The 22,903-nt window shown below is 34.1% G+C and overlaps 1 protein-coding gene across 9 annotated transcripts in view; it reads left to right on the forward strand.

The window, feature by feature from the left end:
• Positions 1–22,903, forward strand: part of LOC111155170 (solute carrier family 4 member 7) — a 103,330-nt gene that overhangs the window by 48,792 nt on the left and 31,635 nt on the right. For 4 of the 9 annotated variants that reach the window (XM_022515254.1, XM_022515256.1, XM_022515258.1 and 1 more), the window contains exons 4-11: positions 2,682–2,820; positions 3,464–3,624; positions 5,267–5,455; positions 13,275–13,390; positions 15,320–15,477; positions 17,309–17,396; positions 17,982–18,128; positions 22,377–22,483. In XM_022515254.1, coding sequence (XP_022370962.1) covers positions 2,682–2,820; positions 3,464–3,624; positions 5,267–5,455; positions 13,275–13,390; positions 15,320–15,477; positions 17,309–17,396; positions 17,982–18,128; positions 22,377–22,483 — 1,105 coding nt within the window. Of the gene's footprint in view, positions 1–2,681; positions 2,821–3,463; positions 3,625–5,266; positions 5,456–7,798; positions 8,168–13,274; positions 13,391–14,531; positions 14,592–15,319; positions 15,478–17,308; positions 17,397–17,981; positions 18,129–22,376; positions 22,484–22,903 lie in introns of all 9 variants that reach the window. The other 5 variants (XM_022515250.1, XM_022515251.1, XM_022515252.1 and 2 more) reach the window with 3 other exon arrangements.

The following is a 22,903-nucleotide window of genomic DNA, read 5'->3' on the forward strand; positions in this document are numbered from 1 at the left end:
AAGTATTTTGAGATGGAGAAGTTGAATGAAGTATGCCAGTGGGCCAGTTGTAATTACAAGGATCCTTTAGTAAGAGGGAGTCAGAAGATCAGAGAGGAAGTAGTTGTGACCATGCAAGCAAATAGTTGTAGTAAGTGGTTCAGACCCAAATAACATAGGCAGCTTCCAGAAGCTAGAAAAGGTAAGGAAATGGATTTTTCCCCTAGAGCTTGCAGAAGGAACCAGCCAATGATTTTAGCATTGTAAGACTCATTTTGGACTTCTAGTCTCCAGAACTATATAAGAAATAAATTTGTGTTTAGGCCACCAAGTTTGTGGTAATTTGTTACAGCAGCAGTAGGATATTAGTATAATAACCATGTGGGAAAACAGGGTTGGTATAAAATTTAACTATCAGTATAAATAACCACATTAACACTATAAAGGAGGAAACCCCTGTAATTGTCTCAGTAGGTGCAGAAAAAGCCTTTGACAAAATTCCACGGCCATTCATGATAAAATTCTCAGCAAAGAAGGAATAAAAGAAAACTTCCTCTACCAGATACACAGCATCTACAAAAACACTTTGTCAACCTCACACTTAGTGCTAAGAGATGGAATGCTTTCCCCTTATCATTTGGAGAAAGGCAGGGTTGTCCTACGCCACTTCTGTAGAGCATGGTATTGTAGCACCTAGCTTGTGTGATAAGGCAAGAAAAATTAAAGGCATACAGATTGCAAAGGAAGAAGTAAAATTGTCTTTATTTACAGATATAAGATCATGTATGTAAATCCTAGGCAATCTGTGAAATTATAGAACTAAGTGAATTTAGAAAGGTTATAAGATATACAATTATATTTCTATATTTTTCTCAAGTAGCAATGAACAATCAGAAATTGAAATAAAAAAACCACTTACAGTAGAACCAAAAATATTGCCTGGAAGTAAATCTGACAAGAGAACTGTAAGACCTAAATGTTGGAAGGTTCAAAACATCAGGAAGTTCAGTCATAGTATGTTTTAGTTTGTCCTGCATAGGTCTCAGGGTGGTCCTTTAATATGAGGACCTATGTGATATACATACTGGAAAATTTTCAAATTTGCTTTTTATTGCTTCTCCCCTATTCTGTATTTTCTAATTTCTGGAGTTTTTCCTGTTCGATTTTTCTTACTTTGTTCTCTACATTTCTGAACCTTTAGTTTTCCATCTTCTTGTTTGTTATTGATGCAGTCTGATTTCTTCAGCTTTGTCTTTTCCTTTATTTATTTATTAATATTATTTTTAAAAATTCTTGGGGCACCTGGGTGGCTCAGTCATTAAGCATCTGCCTTCGGCTCAGGTCATGATCCCAGGATTCTGGGATCGAGCCCCACATCAGGCTCCCGGCTTGGTGGGAAGCCTGCTTCTCCCTCTTTCACTCCCCCTGCTTGTGTTCCCTCTCTCGCTGTGTCTCTCTGTCAAATAAATAAAATAAATAAAAAAAAATTCTTTTAAAAATTTATTTATCTTTAAAAGATTTTATTTATTTGCCAGAGAGAGAGAGAGAGAAAGAGCGAGTGAGCACAAGCAAAGGTGAGGGGCAAAGGCAGAGGGAGAAGCAGGCTCCCTGCTAAGCAAGGAAGCTGACATGGGACTCAATCCCAAGACCCTGGGATCTTGATCTGAGCCAAAGACAGTAACTTAACCAACTAAGCCACCCAGGTGTCCCTGTCTTTTCCTTTATTAATCGTCCTAACCTATTCTCTAACCTGTTTATTGCATCTGCAAGTGCCTGCAAGTTTGTTTACTTCGGTGTAGATTTTGATTTTGACTTCATATCTCATATTCAGCAGGAGTTGATTTTGTTTTCAGCTGATGCTTGTGGTTGTTTTCTTGTCCTAGGGCTGTGGACTGTCCTGGACTAGAGTTTATACTAATTTTTCAAGGGACCCTATACTGACTGTGTAGGTAGTTTAAATTCAGATGCCATGAGTGGGGATTCTGGTTCATATCAGTGATTTGTCCTGCCTCCCTAACCTTAGCTGACAGAGTTTTGCTTCTCTGTGGTAATACAAAAAGCCAGTTTCTATATACCTCTCGCTTTGCTTTTTCTCGTAATTTTTTGGACCTTGGGAGATTTTCCTTTTTCAGTTTTGATCTTAGCTACATATTAATTACATATTTTTAAAATTTGTTTTGTCCAACACTTTCTTATAATTTTAGTGAGAAAAGAGTCTTATTTTTGATACAGTGTTCCATGTTTTCGGATATTGCATATTTTTATTTGTTTTTACACCAGTTATATTAGTTTCATTTATTTATTTTTAATTTTACTTTTTTTAAAGATTTTATTTTTAAGTAATCTCTGTACCCGATATGAGGCTCAAACTTATAACCCTGAGATCAAGAGTCACATGTTCTACTGACTGAGCCAGCCAGGCACCCCTCACTTGTTTATTTTTAAGATATTATTTTTCTTTTTTGTCTATGGAGGTGATCTTTCTGTGATACTCTTTGTTTTTGGATTGTTGGTCTTTGTTTTCTTCCAGATTTATAGTATTTTAAAAAAAGTTTTGATGGAATGTATTTTTATTTATTTTTATTGAAATATACTAAATATTCAAATAAATACATTTATTTGAAAGCATCTCACTTTCAAACTGAGTTTATCTTTGAAGGAATTGTGGCAATTTTTGAGTGTATTTAAATTCTTTTGTCAAGACACACCATCCCAAAGAGTTCAGTTCATTCTTGGTACTGAAGATGATGACGAAGAGCACATTCCGCATGATCTCTTTACGGAAATGGATGAACTGTGTTACAGAGATGGTGAAGAGTATGAATGGAAAGAAACTGCCAGGTAATAATACCTGTATTATTAGTCTCAGTATTTAGTTGGCTTTTCTTGATTTTTTTTCTTGTGTTGTAAATATAATGAATTTGTGAGTTCCTGGGTGCTTTAAAATAATGAGAGAATTTCTTCTTCTCTGGAAGCTATAGTTTATCTCTTTATTCTCAAAATTGGTTTTCTTAAGTAATCCTTACCACTTCAACATAGCATAGAAGTAATTATGTTAATTATACATTTTAATGTCTTTAATTAGAGAAATAAATTTCAAAAATCACGGTCCTGCTGCATATGTTCAGTTTAGAAGAGGATTAGCAGTGGGAACCACAAGGTTCTGTAGTTTGTCTTTGTAGAAGAGGATTAGCAATGGAAACCACAAGGATCTGTAGTTTGTGTTTGTAGACCTATTATTGTGTAGCTAGAACAGAATGAGGAACTGTATAGGTTGTAACTTGTGAATAGAGTGGACCATTAGCTCGATTTGTAAAAATGAGTTTGTAGCCAAATTTTGTGTTGGTAGTGGTAATCTTTTTCTCTTTAAAAGAACAAGTATATATATATAAAAAAAAAGAACAAGCGTATGTTTATTATATTAAAATAAGCAAATTAAATCATCATTATTTACAAAATATTTTTATGTGTTGACATATTTCAGATGGCTGAAATTTGAAGAGGATGTTGAAGATGGTGGTGACCGATGGAGTAAACCTTATGTGGCAACTCTTTCTTTGCACAGTCTTTTTGAACTAAGAAGTTGCATCCTAAATGGAACAGTGATGCTGGACATGAGAGCAAGCACTCTAGATGAAATAGCAGGTTAAGCAGTTTGACTTTTTCAGTACCTATGTTGTGCTGAAATTAGCAATATTTAAATAAGGAAAATGAGGTGGGATTTTAGACCATTGATGAATTGCTCTTGGTTGAAATTCTGTCCTCGGTAAGACAGCATGAGGAGTACACATATAAATAACCCTCTTTGTCTTTAATAAACTTAGAGTCTAGAAGATTAATAAATTAGACAAGCTCAACTACAGTACCAAAAAGAAAGTGACTAGTGCCATAAGCAAGATATGCAGTCTGTTTCTGGAAATGTAGAGAAAAGAGCTTTTTGTTTCTTCAGTTTTTGGACCAAGGTACCTGGGGAAAATCCACAAGGACATTAAATGTACTACTTATTTACTACTTATTTATAGACTTTGAACACATGAGAACAAGGAGCAGGTGGTACAGGAGAAAGAAAGTATTCTGAGGAGGAGGAAGAGAAGGAAGAAAGGTCTAAAAAATATAGAAAAACAGGTATGGATCTCACATGGAAGTCAGTTCCCTGTGAGTATACAGATTTCTTGAATAGTATTAGGAGACATTACTTTGGCTTTGCAAGTATCACGTAACACAGAGCAATGTTTTAATTATTTACAATGTAATGTCTTCTAATCCAAGGTCCCTTTGTATAGTAGGCTGTAGTACTTATGTTAATGTTACAGTCTACCTATTAGGTTGATTCCAGTTTTCTCTCAGAGGAATCTTTTATGTTTGAAAGCTTGACTGTTTTATCTCAAATTAGTGGCACTGTTTTAAAATATTTATATATATTTTATAGTTTAAAAATAGTCCAGTCACTACAATAATGTATCATATGGCATTACATCAATCTCTCCATTCCCCATACCTCCTTCACAGCCTGATATACTCATCTTCCTAGAATTTATTACTTCATGATATTTTATGCTTTCATTTGTTCATTGGTTTTTCTTCCTCTGGTAGAGTGAGAGTGGAACCTTGATCTCCTTAGCTAAATTCTGTATTCCCAACATGTAAGGTACTCAGTAAATAGTTAATTATTGAATGAAAGAGTCCAATACTCATCTATAATTTTGACAAAAAATATGAAGTGAGGCAATAAAATACCTTCACTTCTTAGGAAGCCAATATTACTGAATATTGAGTTTAATAGAATTTATTGTGTCCATATCAAGAAAGCACTTTCAACTATAGGAAGGCTATTAGTGTAGAATAGTGACCTCTTTAGAAATAACAGTATTTACAAAAGATAGGGGTCTCCATGTAACTTGTTTACTTTTCTTAAATAATGTTCATATTTATCTTTCTTTCTTTTTTTTCTCCTCCTTTAAATTCAAGTTAGTTAACATATAGTGTATTATTACTTCCGGGGGTAGAATGTTGATTCATCATTTGCATATAACACCCAGTGCTCGATACATCAAGTGCCCTCCTTAATGCCCATCACCCAGTTACCCCATCCTCACCCACCTCCCCTTTAGCACATATTTATCCTTATGCATACATTATTCAATATCAGAAGAGAATGATATTTTCTACAGAACTATTTAAAGGTCTTATTTTTCAGTAAGGTTTCATGTACATTTTATGGTTTATGTTATAGCCCTCCAAGTATTCGTTTATTTAATAAAAGCGGCTGTTATTTTTCTTTCAATAGATATGGTATTGGATAACATGATAGCCTCTGGCCAGTTGGATGAGTCCATAAGAGAGAACGTCAGAGAAGCTCTTCTGAAGAGACATCATCATCAGAATGAGAAAAGATTCACCAGTCGCATTCCCCTTGTTCGATCTTTTGCAGATATAGGCAAGAAACATTCTGACCCTCACTTGCTTGAAAGGAATGGTGAGATAAGTTGTGGCATCCAATTTCACTAACACTTCTACTCTAACAGCATTCCAGTGTACAATTAGCATTTGGGGGCAGAAAGATATTTTTTCCAGATAATTCTGTAGATCATTTTATTATCTCTTTTATTATTTTTTTAAAAATAATAATGTTACTTTTGTATTTAAAAATATTATTTCTAAAATATTCTTTATAACATGACAGTTAATCTGTAGAAATCATTCAGATGAAAAAACCAAGTATTCACTTTGTTATAATGGCACATTTATCACTATAGCCAATCCTGAATTACTTCTTGCTTTTTTGTTTTTGTCAAGAACACTTGAATAACTGATTAAAGAGACATAAATCATGATCTGTAAGTTTAATCTTTTATTCTAAGTCTTGGATTTGAAACTTTATTATTTATATTAGATTTTTCATAGTGATTTTTTTGTTTGTTTCCCCAAATATACTTTATTTGCAGAGCATAAATAAGTGTTTTTGGGTTGGTTTGATGATTTGACTGCCCTTTATTTATATACTTTATGTAAGGTTTTTTATGGATGGTTTGTTCTTAAGCTAGGGATGACCTCCTTGATGTCTTCCAAACCATTGAGAATGGCACAGACCATTTTTTAGCTCTCAGCTGTCATGGTCTAGCAGTGGATTATGTGGGACCTGGTGGCTTATGTGGGGATGCATTGTTTTTGTAGCCATTCACCTCCATCACTGTTTTAAGGCTGGCACATCTGGAGGCAGAGGATACTTCCCTGGGGTTCTGTTTTGGCTCTCAAAAAGAGCTCTGATGACAGTGACTCTGCAAAACCTAGGTACAAAGGGCTGGAGTTGCTTAGGAGGATCCTTCTTGCCTCTAGCTGATACCATTACCCAAGGATTAGAGTTAAGAGGGGTGGTTGATGGACTGCAGTGTCTTTCTTCTCATCTTCTTTGTCCCTGCAATAATAGTATGGCTTTTAAGTATTCTACAAACAAACAGCCATTGGGGATGGGGTTTAATATATCTGGAATGGACAGTAATCATCTTTTGCAGCTCAGCGTGACATACTTAAGTCCGTTTTCTTCTTATGGACCTAAGTTCAATTTTAAAATTAAGCCATCCATGCCACATTTTGTGTCTTTTTCATCTTCATGTACTGTATATTCTTAGCTTTCCTGAAATGAGTTCATTTACTCAGACCCTATTAAATCTTTATGCTTCACGTGGAATTGTTCCTGATATTCCCTGATTGTCATTTGTTTCCTTTTAATCATAAGACAATGGCTGTTTTCTTTTAAATGTCATTTTAGCATGTGCATGCCATTTTTTTGTATTATAGTTGTAATTTAACAGTTTTTCTGCATACAGCTTTAGTTTTAACTAAGTTGTGGTTGTTTATGAACTAAGGTTCATCTTTTTAATATTTCTGGGATCTCTTGAGCATATGGCTTTGATAACTTAGATCATATAGGATTGATTGTCATAGTTCTCATGTTTTTCCTAAAATCAGTATTATTCCACTAAACTACACTTCTTAGAATACCAGGTCTTTGAAATATAAATGTATATGACCTTTTGAAATAGCTAGACTTACTTCATCTTTGCCACTGTTGGTGAGAAATACTTTATTATCTAGCTAAATTAAATTGTATGTATTTAATTTTATCTGCTATATTAGAAATGGATGCATATTTTAGGACATTACTAGTATCTTTACAGGGCTGAAGAATGCCCTTTCAAATTGACACTTTTTTTAAAAAAAAATTCCTGTAACTTCCCTTACGTTTTAAAATTTTACTTGAGAGCACTACCAGTAGGTGATGCTCTACTGACTAATGTAAAGATTTGGTATCAATTTTAAGTTAGGAATTATTAGATGATACAAACTTTCTTTGTGAGAGAATTATCTTTAGCAGCTTGGGTATAGTGTAGGAAAAATACACTAAATATAATCTATCAGTGCTTGTAAGTTTTGTTTAAGGTTTTATTTCTTAGATTATTTTTATATTACCTTCTTATTTGCTATTTATTGTTTATCAACTTTGCATTGATAGTTTTTTTTAAAAAGCCACATTATTGAATATTCTGATTACTAACAGAATATTACCCCCCACCATCTATCATTTGCATTGTTTTTTATTTTCTGGATACATCTTCAGGGAACTAAGTATAATTTAAGCAGCTTTTCATTGCCTTTCTAACATTTAAACATCTGATCGCCATGCTAACTCTGATAGCATGAATTTGAAATTTTGGGCTTTAAAGCTTGCAGTTTACATTGTAAATTGATGTTATGTGTGTGTGTCTGTTTGCCTTCTGCAATGAACTTCATCATTTTTCATTTATTTGTTTTATCTCAGGGGAAGGCCTTTCAGCCTCCCGCCACTCTTTGCGAACAGGTCTGTCTGCCTCAAACCTTTCATTGAGAGGAGAATCGCCTTTATCTCTTCTTCTCAGTCATCTTCTTCCTTCTTCAAGAGCTGGAAGCCCTGCAGGCTCAAGGTGTACAACCCCAGTACCCACCCCTCAAAACAGCCCTCCTTCCAGCCCTAGCGTCAGTCGCCTGACCTCCAGAAGTTCCCAGCAGAGTCAGCTTCAGGCCCCAGAACTACTGGTTTCACCTGCCAGTGATGATATTCCCACAGTAGTAATTCATCCGCCTGAGGAAGACTTAGAAGCACTGAGAGGCCAGGAGCAGAAGAAGGAGGAAAATGTTGACATGACTCCAGGCAACTATTTGCATCCTCCTCGTGTGGTGCTTTCTGCCTCCGGATCACTTGCACTTGGAATGCCTTTCAGCACAGAGCTTTAGCAGCATATGTAGATAATGCTTATAATTTATTTTGACTTCTGCATGTTTTTTTTTTCCCTTATAGTATATTGTAGAAAAGAACAGAAGTATTAAACATTTTTAGATTACAAAAAGACTGCAAAGAACTACACATAACTTAAAGCCCTTTCAAAAATTTTTACTGAGATTTTACAGGTCAGGGCATTTGAATAGTTCAGAAAAACAAATTTTTATAAGTAATCTTTTAATTTTCCAAGATTTAAAAAAAACGGTGGCTTCTTGTGCATTTCCTTCATAGTATGAATGAACACATCTTGGACATAAATTACAATGAGGTGATGTGCCTTTCATCTACTATCTGTTGCTTTTTTCCAAGGACTGCAGTATATTTTAACCTTCCTAACACAAATAGGATCGAATATTCTTTTCCTCTTGTCTCTGAGAAGATCAAAGTTCTCTAGTGGCTATCTGGAATCATCATTATTTTAAGACTAGTATTATATTTTGGGATAGACTTTAGTTTGTCCTCTGTTTAATGTCATAGCTACCTTTACTCCAAATTGACCTTGAAATTCTTAAGACCAGAGATTCTAGAGTAGTGGCTAGGATATATTTTTGTCTGTGAATTAGAAAAATTATTTCTAAGTGGCTAAAAGGTTTAATAATTCATCCAAGTGTTACATATTATGGTAATTTTGTTTCTTCATAATATATTAGTTATATGTACATTTAAACATGTATATCTTTCCACTCAGTTCATATAAAGAAGTATTCTTTAGTGGCTGTTTTTTTACTGACAGCTAAGTGTCAGTGTGACATGTCAATGCTAGCTAGTGGTTTTAATCATATAAGTATTTTTCCATTTCTTCATAATACCAGTAACATTTAACACTTCACTGATAACTTATGTTCATTGTATTAGCTATTCAGTGTGTATAAAAATTAGTGTCAGTTAGGTGGATACACCCATTTTTCAGAAACTCAGATTCTAAAACTCAGAAACTCAGAAAAGCTAGAGAATTTCTCCCTGGATCATAGAATTAGTAAGTGATAGCCTAAGTCCTCTGACAAAATCCTTGAGGTCCTATCATATATGACAAACTTCTCCTTCTCTGTATTGAATTTCTCCAGACATACCAAGTATATTTAATCAAGGCTTATTGTAGGTGCCAAAAAATTACATACTTCTAGAAGTAAAAAATGGACATATGGTGGCCAAATCATTATACATTAATTATGACCATAACTATAGCTTCCATTGTTTTCTAGCTTGTTCTACATGCAGTGGTATTACTTTTCAAATATATTTATAATTCTCCTAACAGTTTGATGAGGTTCTTGTTATTCCCTATTTTACAAATGAAGAAAACAAAGACTTACTAAGATCATGCCATAAATGACCAGAAATTGAACTCAGATCTAGCCACAGCAAAATCTGCAGTATAATATATCATTATAGATTTTAATACCTTGCCTATACCTATAGAAATACCTATAATTATTTACTCAGAAGTAATCAACAGTCTTAATTAGAAAGAACCAGCAAGACTTACTATTTTTCTTTGAAGAAAAGTGATTTTTTTTTTTTAAAGATTTTTTATTTATTTAGTTGACAGAGATCGCAAGTAGGCAGAGAGGCAGGCAGAGAGAGAGGGAGAAGCAGGCTACCCACTGAGCAGAGACCGATGTGGGGCTCTATCCCAGGACCCTGGGATCATGACTTGAGCTAAAGGCAGAAGCTTTAACCCACTGAGCCACCCAGGTGTCCCAAGAAAAGTGATTTTAAACTTAATCCTTTGCATTTGTTTTTACTTATATCTAGCAGTAATACTGAACATTTCTTGTTTTACCAGCTTCTATGAGGGATTATAAATTTTATAAGGGAACTAGGAGATGATATACAGTTTCACAGTAGCTTGTTAGGCCATGTTGTTAAGAAGATAAAGGTAGCAATTAACTGAAAACTGAAGAAATTCAGCTTTTTTTTCCTCCTCTGCCATAAGTATGCCATGAGATTTAAAGAAATTAGAATGGAAGGAAAAGAGGAATTTCTAAAGACAAGGAAAAGCCCATAATTACTGTTTAAAAAGACATGTATAGAAGGTATATAATTAAAATTATAGGAACAGCTATATGTTGTTCCCTGGTATGATTACCTGTGGTGCTTAAAACACCTAGACACCCTGGTTGAGTTTCCTTGAAATCTGCTGTTATGTTACAGGAGGAAAGTGGCCTTAGCATCATTTTGGAGAGACTGATGTCCTAGATCTTGTGTCATGGGATCATGATTTGTGCATACCCATAGTAAGAAAGAAAGTGGTGTTTCCTATTATGTTTTGGAGAATAATTACATGTAAAAGAGTTAAGCTTAGTTTTAGTATTTGTAACTATCTTCTGACTCCCTGTTTTTCAAATTTGGCACTGTTGACATTTTGGGCTGGACTCATCTTTGTCATGAGGGGCTATCATGTGCATTGTAGGATGTTCGACAGCATCCCTGGCCTCTGCACTAGCTGCCAGTATTACTCCCTAGTTGTGGTGATGAAAAATGTCCCTCCCTATTGCCAGATGTCTCTTGGGGGACAGAATCTTCTCTTTGTGCATCACTGCTTCAGCTGCTTCTATTTTCAATCTTTTAGTGGCAGAAGACTCTGATATCTTGGATTTATCTTTCTCTAGATAGATATGTTATTGTGAGAAAAACTGTAAAGACAAAAGAATAGATTTACTAAAGTATGATTTTTAAATCCAAGTATTGATTTTATATATATACAGACATTGTTTTTTCTTAAAGCCAAGAAGTACAGTCTTTCTGAGTTATCTGTGCTAGTGATAGTTTTAATTTTGGGGAATTTACTCAATTAATTCTGAGCACTGGAATTTATTTTACAAGCAGGGAGACTTCCTTTACTGGTTGAGAAATAACTTTAACTTAGCTGAGATTGGGAAGGACTACATAGAGAAGATACTGGTGAAAAACTCTAACGTATACTTCATGCCAGTTCTAATAGGTTTAGGATGACCAGGTTAGCTGGATGACTTCAGATCTTATTCTAACTTTACCTGTATTGCATTTCCACATCATTTCTTCTTCCCGCTCCCACTATATCCTTACATTCTCCCCATAGTCTCCATTCTACTCTTCTCTCTAAAATCTGGTGGCTGACACTGTTCTGGGAAATTGCATATATATTCTTTTGATTATACATGTGTGGACTGAAGTGTTTAGTAGTTAGAAGTGTATGTATCGATGGTCATGTGCAGTTAACACCTTGACACCAAGGCCTTAATGGTATGCTGTTGAAAAATACTGGTTAACCTTTTTTTATCCACCCTTCCCCCCCAAAACTGGGCATGTATTTTAATAAAGGAATGGACTCTATTCTGGAATTTCAGAGGCAAAGGTCAAAGAAGAGGAATCGTAGTAACTATTCTGCTAAGCTAAAGTGGTAGAAATGAGATAAGTTTTAGCATATAGTTTTTATTTGAGAATTGTTCAACACTTCCAGGTCATGTAGCTGAATTGTTTGTATATGCTTTTTGTTTGTTTTTTGTTTTTTTTTTAAGATTTTATTTGATACCTAGTGTGGAGCTCAAACTTACAACTCTAAGATCAGGAGTTGCACACTCTACTGACCAAGCCAGTCAGCCACCCCAACAGTTACATATGCTTTTTATACTTAGGCTTTTGGGTCATGGTAATATCCTGTTTTAGGTATTTAACAAGAGAAGGGGATATCACAAATGTCTACAGTCACTGAGTTTGAGTAGTAAACCCAAATGACGTAGATTCAATTATTAGTTACACTGTGTTCTAGAAAAATGAAAATTCCCTCTCATGGATCAGATATATCCGATGTGCTTAAAATTCAGGAAATTTACCAATATTAACTTTAAAGTTTATAGGATTTAGGCACAAACTGCTTAATTGAATTTCTGTGGGTAGCTAGATTGTTGTGTGAGTGGCAGAGTTAAAACTAAAAGTCAGGTCTGTTGTAGGTCAGCCTACCACGTTTTTTCTTGTGCTCAGTGTTTTGGGCAATAATAAGCTATATTCTTGAACCAGAATATCCTGGGTGTTTTGAAAAAGTGAGATACATTTAGTGGTAGAAATCTGTGTTATGTACTTCATAAACATTGAGACTTGAGCTTTTTGCAGACTTCATAGGGATAACAATTGGTCACAGGCTATAGGTTTTTTTTAGATTATTTTATTGTTGTGAAATATTGCTGCTGAATATCATTTGAAATGAGCATACTAATGATAGAATGTATATCTATCATTTGTAATCTAAACAAGCTAATTTTACAGATTTGTCTGAGCTTTTAGGTTGAGAGAGTTAAAGTCATACGGCTACAAAGTGGCCGAGGGTGCTTATTTCAACACAGATGTGTTTGAGTATAAAAAACTTCTTGTATTTATACTGTAAAAACATTGCTATTATATTTTCAAGTTATACTTCTTAGGAGTAATGGCAGTAGGCAGCACGTAAATACTACTCAAGAGAAGTGAAATTATTGAGGAAATCATTATGGTGGAAGATTATGATAAATTTAACCTACATTTAGTTGATGGAGCTCTTGGATTTTCTGAGTTGCATTTAAGGTTTATCAGAAAATAAATACTGTTACTGATGTAAGTATGCCAAGTGTAATTTGGCATCATTAAGCTCTGCAGTTGGCATGTGTGTTATGTACATCGCAAGTGCATTCCTTGAGTATTTGTAGTGGTGTAGTCAGACTCAGGTCTTCCATTTTCTGTGTTCCTCACCTACTCACTTTTTTCCTTCTCTTTGCAAATGGCCACCGTTTTTGTAAGTTCCAATTATATTATTTTTAAATGTTAAAATATACAGCTTCATTATTGCTTAAAATGTTATTCTAGTCTTGCTGGTATGATACTAACACTTGGCACTTTTTTTTTTTTTTTTTAAACCTTGCACATTTGCTTTTAATAAATTATCACTTTCAGGATATGAGCAGAGTCAGTTTACAAAGTGAATTTCCTCCTTACTGATTGGGAATATTTTGGTTCTTAAATACAGGTATTTTGGCCTCTCCACAATCTGCACCTGGAAACCTGGACAATAGTAAAAGTGGAGAAATTAAAGGTAATGGAGGTGGAGGAAGCAGAGAAAATAGTACTGTTGACTTCAGCAAGGTAATTCTGTCATTCACTGTAAATTTTCTTAATCACTGAGATTTTCATAATCACTGAGAAAATTACTAGCAATGTGACTTTATTAGCACTGATTATAATAATTTTTTAATAGATTGGTGATTACAAGCCTACATGTGATACTTGTGATACTTAAGGTCAAAAATTACGAGAAAGTTAACAGTCTTAAGAGCATTTGAATATCTTTATGTATTACTAGTTTCAGGAATTTTGACAAAAGAATATGTGAATAATATGGTATTTCCATCTTATACCTACCCATAGATATCATGAAACTTTAGTACCTTTTGAATTTGTCATTTGTTCTGGAGCTACTTCCAGCAGAAAGAATAATTCTGGGAATTATGTTAAAGCACTGGTGATTCAGCCTTTTCTTGGCTGTAATAAGATCCCAGAATTACTGTCTTACAGTGTCAATATTTTCTGGAATGTCCCTGGGAAAAGTATTGGTTTATCCCCATGGGTAGGTAAAGGCATGGATTTAAATACAACTCACCTATCTCAACTGTGATTTTTTATTTTGGTAGATGAGTATTTAGGTGAAATAAAAATAGAAAACTCAACATTTCAAAAGAACTGGGCAAAAAAACCCTTAAGTTCAAATTGCAGTTGAATTTAAAGCATACTTTATGAGTACTCCTTCTGAATAGTTGATTCCTTGTGGCTTTTACAACTTCTGATTAGTTTGCTGTAAGACACTCTATTTTAACATCGTTGTATCCAATTTAAGACTTAATTAAATGTGACTATTTCAAGTAAGATGCATTTTCTTAAGCCTCTTATGGTATAAAATCTATAAATCACATTTTGCAGAAAAGGAGTATAAATAAATGATTTGCAGTATAGCTTTGCTTGAGCTTCTTGCTCTAAAATTATAAAAGTATTTTTAATTCTTCTATTCTAACTTGACCATATTTTTACTGGTACCTCTGTTATTTCAGATGAGTGGAAAGTGTTTAGTAACCATACTGCAGCTAATTCTGGTTAAATGGATAAATGTAACTTTCATTAGACATCTCCTCTAGACATGGCAGATGCCGTTTATTTCTGTTCCTCTGTCACAGTTTTACTTATTTTTACTTGGCCTATCCTTGTGTACCCCTCCTTGTCTCCTGTTGGGCAGGAGTCTGCCTCCTGGCACTGTAGTTGTGGCACACTGGGTGTGGGACTCAAGAGGCCCGCTGTAAGTGCTGGTTTCATTTCTCATAGATAGCCCTGTAAGTGGTCGTTTAGTGACTTGTGTGAAACTGCATAGAAATGAAGTTCCCATACTTTGATATTATGTTGATAACCTTTTCTTTGTAATTATACACAGGCTACTAAATTTGATTTTATAGCACTATCCTAAATCTATACCAGTGCTGGCTATTTACTTTAGTTTTAAATAAAAATAAAAACAGTTTTTTGCCACCTAATGAAAATACCAAGGAATACACAGAGCTTTTTTTTAAAATAAAAAGGACTTATAACAATATATGTAAAATATAAAAGGGCTAATTCATTTCTAAGATTAAACAAAAATAATCATGAAATGAATAATTTTTAGCACTGTGTATAATTTCATGAGCCATTGTTAGTTTGTGAATATATTTTTGTTAATAGTTTTTAATGAATAGTGCTATAATCACTGAAAATTTTCTCTAGTTTGTATGTTTGAAAATTTAGATCTCTGAAATAGTAAAGAAAAAACAGTTGGGAGCATTGTTTGATAGATGTGTTTTGCTTGCTTTTTTGGTATTTGTCTACTCCGTTCTTTATATGTGTGAGAGTTTTGGTGTTTTTACATCTATTAGATCTCTGGTTTTTTAGCAAATAGTAGCCTTAAAAGGAGTTTTTCTTTCCTATTTACCTCTAAGTAGACTTAAAAATACCGTATAAATTTGATTTTAATTATTATTTATTTGTCAATAGGTTGATATGAATTTCATGAGAAAAATTCCTTCGGGAGCTGAGGCATCCAATGTTCTGGTGGGAGAAGTAGACTTTTTGGAAAGACCTATAATTGCATTTGTGAGACTGGCTCCTGCTGTTCTCCTCTCAGGGTTGACTGAAGTCCCTGTTCCTACGAGGTAGAGTTAGTTCTGATTAACACTCTCAGCATGGCTCAAATTTAAAAAATTTTATCTATTGGTTAGAAGGAGCATTTTTGCTTTTAAAAGCTTATTTTAATTGTTAATATTGTCATTGCACCAAATGCTTTGACTAGTAGAGCATAAAAGAGTTATCTTTCTTTCTGGAATTAAAAACAAAAAGAGGGACGCCTGGGTGGCTCAGTGGGTTAAGCCGCTGCCTTCGGCTCAGGTCATGATCCCAGGTCCTGGGTTCGAGCCCCACATTGGGCTTTCTGCTCAGCAGGGAGCCTGCTTCCTCCTCTCTCTCTGCCTGCCTCTCTGCTTACTTGTGATTTCTCTCTGTCAAATAAATAAATAAAATCTTTAAAAAAAAAAAAAATAAAAAAATAAAAACAAAAAGAAAGCATCCTTTTAAAAAATAATTAGCATTTATACCTTTATAAGAGGTTTGGTGTTTTAGGAGCTTTGGTTTAAAAGGCAGCTCATCATTTTAGACCTATTATGTTCTGTGGAGTCAGAATGGAATTGAATCTTTGCTGGGCCACTTTTTCTGGGAAGGTCAAGCCTGACTTAAATTTCCTAAGCTTCATTTATAAAATGAAGATGTGATTACTTCATAGGGTTGATTAAATGTAATAAAATGCCTCTGAATTAGGTAAAATGCTTTGTTCTGACCTGACCAAAAATTTCTGTTCAGTATACATAAGAATTAGCAAGTTGTGTTACAGGATAATCAGTTTATTAGCTACTGACTATATAAATTTGATTGTAAATAAGAAGAATTTTAAGAATACTCAAAAAAATCATTTTTATAATAGTAAAGATGAAGAATTAATTGTAACTTGATTAGAGTATATGTGCCTATTTCTGGTATGTTTTCCTGGGTTACATTAATGGAATAGTATTAAGATAAGTGAGAAAAAGAATTCTGTAGATTCACATTTAAATTCTCATGAAACAAGAAGATGAGTACTTCCAATTTGGGTGTGAATATTAATATCTTACTGTAGTGTTAATGAGGATATAACTAAGTACGAAGTTAAATACTTTTTATTAGTCATTTATAAATAAATTTAAAAAATAAAATAATATGAAATTTGATGTTAAATTTGTGGAGTTGTGAATAAAAATTCTTTTTCCTTGCAGAGTTCCTTTTTTTTTTTTTTTTTTTTAAGATTTTTAATTATTTATTTGACAGAGAGATGAAGTAGAGTAGCAGGGAGAGGGAGAAGCAGGCTTTCTGGTGAGGAGGGGTGGGGCTCCATCGCAGGACCTTGGGATCATGACCTGAGCTGCAGATGCTTAACAGACTGAGCCACCGAGGCGCCCCTGCATAGTCCCTTATTTATCGCAGTAGAGTCTTTATCCAGACCATAATTTGAGGGATTATGAATTTTTTGTGTATACTCTGCGCTATTTTAATTAGGTAAACCTTACTTCTAAGTATTTAGTGGGATTGGTATTTCCATTATTCGCTAATTTACTTTTTCATCAGTAAAGATTAGATAAAATTGCTTATTCAGATTCAAAAGGTAAAGAAAATGGGAATTTTTATCATAAAACTCTCAATTCTCTAATTACTTTTTTACCCTAAAGAAGATGGGGAGCAGTAACTTGGTAGAAAGTTAATTATGAATGCCTTGCTTAGTTTTGTGGTCTGCTTTACTATGAGTAGATTGTCATCTTTTTCTCACTGATTAGTGTGGGAGGTGGGAAAGAGATCTGAACGTTGTTTCTGTGTTTACATTTGAATTATTTCTTTATGATTGCTTCGGTCTTTTTGTATATTTTTTTTTATTAAAGTCTGTGTATTTTAATGTTTCTTTAGATTTTTGTTTCTGTTACTGGGTCCCGCAGGCAAGGCACCACAGTACCATGAAATTGGAAGATCAATAGCCACTCTCATGACAGATGAGGTAATTAAAATGCCCCAAGAGGTAGATACTCATTATGAATATCATATTATAAAATCTCTTAGAAGTGGAATTTCAGATCCTTTTCAAGTGGGCACTGATTGTGAAACATACTCTAGTTTTCTTTTTCTTCATAGTGAAGCTTACAAAATTGTCCTTGCTGTCTGTACTGTTTTATATTATTACCTCTTCAACTATTTGCCTTTGGTAAGGTCTTTGAGACCTTTCTGTCAAGATCAGTGGATGCTTTTTGGTCTTTTTCTCTCCCTCCCCATCCCCCCGTATTTGAAGTTATTGGCCACTTTTTTGAAATTTTGTCCATCCTGCATTTCAGGATATCATTTCTTTGGGTTTTGCTCAGGATTTCGTCTTTTCCCCCTTCCTGCTTTTTTTCTCCATAATTTCTCTCTTCCGTTTTTGAACCTTTTCACTGAACATGACTTATATTGACCAGGACTGCTGTCTCTATTTGGGGCAGAGATTTGTAATTGTTAGACTTATTTATCATATCTAAAGTGGATTTATTATGTGTAGAATTTTCTTTCAGCTTTAAAATCCTTTTACCCATTTTTTTTTTTTTTTTGGTAGATTTTTCATGATGTAGCCTATAAGGCAAAAGACAGAAATGACCTCTTATCTGGAATTGATGAATTTTTAGATCAAGTAACTGTCCTACCTCCAGGAGAGTGGGATCCTTCAATACGCATAGAGCCACCAAAAAGTGTTCCTTCTCAGGTAAGAATCTACACAATTCTGTGAATTACTTTTTCTTAGTTAAAATGTTTTTGAATTGAATATCATTCAGAAATCAAAACTATATATAAAAATGTACACTCAGAGAAGGTGTACTCCTACCTTATTCCATTTACCTTCTTATAAAACCCTATACCCACCTCCTGTGAGAGGGCCATTTGTTACTAGTTTTTTATTTATCCTTCTAATTTTCATTCAGTACAAGGAAATATGAATATAGTCCTATTTCTTCCTCTTTCTTACCAAAAGTTAGCATACCACATGGATTGTTCTGCACTTTGCTTTTTTCATATGACAATATATCCTGGAGATTCAATCATAATATATCCTAGAAATATTTCTCATTTTCTCACAGCTTTGTTATGGGTCATTTATGGATATCCCGTAGTTTGTGCTTTTCCTGGGCTTAGGCTTTTGCTTTTACAAAGCCTAGAACAGTGTTGATATGTCAATTTAGTCTTATGAAGGTGTATTTGTAGGGTAGATTCCCAGAAATAGGATTGCTGGCTCACATGGGAACTTACTTATAATTTTAGTCGATATTACCAGAATCCCTTCTTACTGGGTTGCACTGTTGTGGACTCCCACACTGATGAAGGCCTTTCCCTACAGCCTCACTAACTGTGTTGTCAGACTTTCAGTATTTATCAGTCTGATAGCTATCTTTATCCTACTTTGTCAAGTACTTTAAAGTGGTTTTAATGTACATTTATGTAATTAGTGAAGTTGAATATTCTTGGTTATCTATAGTTCATCACTCCAACCCCCCTCAAAAAAAACACCTTTTCTTAGTATTGAACTCACTTGTTGATCCTTTGGAATTTATTATGGTGTATTACATGGAGTATGCATCCAAGTTTATTTTTCATCTAAATTTTTAGCTGCCTTTTTGTTCTAGCATATTAAAAAGTTAAGTGTTAAGTGCTGCTGCCTTATGTTTTCTAAATTTCCATTTTCATTCAGGTCTGTTTCTGGAATTTCTTTTCCATAGCCTGTCTATTCATGGACCAGTTCCACACTTTAATTTCTGAGGCTTTTTAGCATATATGAATATCTAGTAGGTCTAGATTCCCTCTTGACCTATTACTCTTTCTTTTCTGAATTTTCTTTGCTGTTTCTGCATGTCTATTTTTCTATGAAAGCTTTAAAATCAGCTTTTAATTTCCAGAAATAAAACCTGATTTTTCAAAAATTGTGAAATTTGTAAATGAACTGAGGGAGAATTGACATCTTTGTAACATTGAATCATTCAAGAATATGGTATGTTTTCCCTCACTTGTTTTCCTATTTCAAGTCAGTTCTTAAGTCCTTAAGGAGTGCAATAAAGTTCTCCTTATCTACGTTTACACACTTCTTGGTGAGTGTATTCATTAGCATTTTGTCTTTACTGTCTCTGTTGTAAATGAGGGTTTTTTCCATTATATCACCAGTTTGTTACTTTTATATATGAATGCTATTTGTTGCTGTATGTTTCTTTTTGATCTTCCTCCCTTCTAGTTCTTTCATTGTATGTAAGTTTTTCAGTCATATCATCTGCAGTCAGATATTTTTATCCCTCCTTTTCTCATTCTTCCAGCTCTAATACATTTTCTATTGTCTAATTGTACTTACTGAAACTCTAGTAGTGTTAAGTGGTAGTTGACTTGAAATGGGCATTTCTTTTCTTTTTTTTTTTTTTAAATTAATTTATTTAATGTAGCGAGAAAGAGAATACTCCTGTGTAGATGTGAGTAGAGTGGGGTGGGATAGAAGGAGAGGGAGAGAATCTCCAGCAGACTCTGCTTCATCTCGTGACACTGAGACTGGGACCTGAGCTGAAACTCAGAGCTTAACTCACTGAGCCATCCAGGCACCCCTAAATGGGCATTTCTGAATTTGTTCTGAACTGTAGTCCATTTTTTTTTTAAAGATTTTATTTTTTAGTTGACAGACAAAGATCACAAGTAGGCAGAGAGGCAGACAGAGAGAGATGGAGAAGCAGGCTCCCCGCTGAGCAGAGAGCCCAATGCAGGACTCGATCCCAGGACCCTGGGATCATGACCTGAGCTGAAGGCAGAGGCTTTAACCCACTGAGCCACCCAGGTGCCCCTGAACTGTAGTCCATGTTTTTAATGTTTCTCTCATTAAGTCACTGACATTGGGGGCCAAAATACACATTTTTATCATGCTAAGAAAGTATCCTAATTTTTGTTTCATTGAAATTTTTAATATAAGTGGATGTTAAATTTTTTCGAATAGCCTGTTAGCATCTCTGGAGATGATTGTATGAATTTTATTTACCGATTATTGTGGTGAACCATAGTAAAGGAGTATATAATACGAAAACACTCTTATGTTGATAGAATAAGCCCAGACTCAGCTTCAAAGTGCTGGTTGTCTCTAATTTTTTTTTTTTTAAAGATTTTATTATTTATTTGTCAGAGAGAGTGAACACAGGCAGACAGAGAGGCAGGCAGAGGCAGAGGGAGAAGCAGGCTCCCTGCTGAGCAAGGAGCCTGATGTGGGACTCGATCCCAGGACCCTGGGATCATGACCCGAGCCGAAGGCAGCCGCTTAACCAACTGAGCCACCCAGGCGTCCTGTCTCTAATATTTTGTTTGAGTTGTTTGCATCACTGTAAGTAGATTAGTTTTCAGTATTTTGTGCTGTCTTTATTCACTCTTTGACATCTTTGTTACATTTGTTTCATAAAGGTAAATTTGTAAATTTTCCTTTCCTTGTGGTGTCAAAACTTTAAATGGCTTGGAATGATTTGGTTCTAGAAATTTGGAAGAATTCCTTTGTAAAGTGTTCTGAGTCTGAGTCTTTGGTTGTGTGGTGGGCTTCAGCAATATGCTTATTTCTTCTGTGGTGATTTGCTTGTGTAAGCTTTCTGTTTTTTTCTGGGGTCAGTCTTAAGTTTTCCTAGAACATTACCTATTTCCTGTTTTTCTGGTGTCAGTTTTGGGAAATTATGTATTATTTGTGTATTACCCATTTCATCAAGGTTTTTTAATTTATTTGCATAACATTATACAGTATAGTCTGTGTGTGTGTGTATGTGTTTAGAAAATTTTCCTCAGTTTGAAGTTGCCTCCTTGTCATATCTTTTGCTGAGTATTAGCTAATGGTTTATATTTTTTCAAATAGAGCAGCTTTTACAACTTATTTCATTTTTCCTTTTTAAAAAAAGCATTTTGTGGCTCAGTTTCTGCTTTTAGCTATTTTATTTCATTCCATTCACTTCAGGAAAGAATTTTGTTTTTACATTTCCTGAGTTAGATATTTAATTTATTTATTTTTATCCTTTCATTTTTCTTAATATAAGTGCTTAATTTTCTTGAGTGATGCTTTTGCTATATCGCATAGATTGTGTTACATAGTATTTTTCATTATTTTTGTTTTTTAGGAATTCTATAATTTTGTTCTCTCTTTCCCCTTTGAGCTAGGATATGTTAGTTTTAATTTATTTTCAAATGGTAAACATACAATTATAGATAAGTTTTGCTACTGAACATATAAACCAAGTAGTTTAAGTTTGTAGTTTACTCAGAGCTTTTGACTCAGGGGATATCCAAGGATGAACACTCCTCCCCCACCTTTCTCTCTTTCTTCTGTTTTTCTTTTTGTCTCCTTCCCTCTTGCTCCCTGTGTCACATACAACCTTTCACCCCTAGAAGTAACAAATTAGAAGTTAGCTTTTTTATCTTCAGGAGAGGGGGGCAGGGACATCCTTTATCATAAGAATCTTGAATTAGTAATAAGGTTTATGGGAAATTTATTTTTATGAAAATGTGTTTAACAGAGAACTCTTGTATTAATGTCTTCAGGGAAATAGTTTGATAAAATAAATATGGCATTTACTTTTTTATTAATGTAATAATACTTTGCATTAGCATGAACAGTATTTTAAATATTCTGGTTGGAGAGATGCTTTATTGGATGTTTATTTTCCTATGGCTGATTCATAATTTGAAATAGTGTATATGAATGTGTTTCATAGTGTATTTGATATTAAAATACAAAATATAAAAAGCCAATCATAAGCGTAAAATACTAATAGAGACAAATATTAGACGCTATTCTAAAGTGCAGTTTATTTAAAGTGGAGTTTATATTAGGAATCATTTTTTCTAGGAGTACTGATTAGATATGTAAACAACATAAGATCTCCTATTCCCTCTAATTCAAGGGTACCGTCTTAGCTTTTTAAAAACAGAATTCTGAAAATGTGTTTTTTGTGAAATGCAGGAAAAGAGAAAGATTCCTGTATTTCCCAATGGATCTGCCCCCAGCTCAGGTGATACTCCTAAAGAGGCCGACCACCATGCTGGGCCTGAGCTACAGAGGACTGGACGGTGGGTACAAATACTGATTCAGTGTGGGAGTCTTCTTGGGGGCTAGGGGTTGATTTGATGAAGAAGGCATAAAAATTCTCTTTTTCTTTTTAAATATATGGAAGTTAGTCTTACACAGTGTTTTTTTCATATTTAAAAAAGTATTTTGTAAATGTATGATGTTAAGGAAAATTATTCATTTTAAAATAAATTTACTAGTATATACTTGGATTTTGAGTATCAGGTTTTAATTTAAAGTGAAAATATTATGGATCATACAGTAAGAATATCAAGCAGTTACATAGTATATAGGGTGATTTACATTACCCATACAGAAGGTTCTTGAAGAAGGTGTGGAGTGCTATTAAAATTCTCCATATGAAGGTAGAGAATTATAGGAATAGAGAGGAATTGTAACTGATATTTTCTGTGTGTGTGCCT

This window comes from Enhydra lutris, unplaced genomic scaffold (genome assembly GCF_002288905.1).
Source record: "Enhydra lutris kenyoni isolate GAN:26980312 unplaced genomic scaffold, ASM228890v2 scaffoldscaffold39, whole genome shotgun sequence".
Classification (NCBI taxonomy): Eukaryota; Metazoa; Chordata; class Mammalia; order Carnivora; family Mustelidae; genus Enhydra; species Enhydra lutris.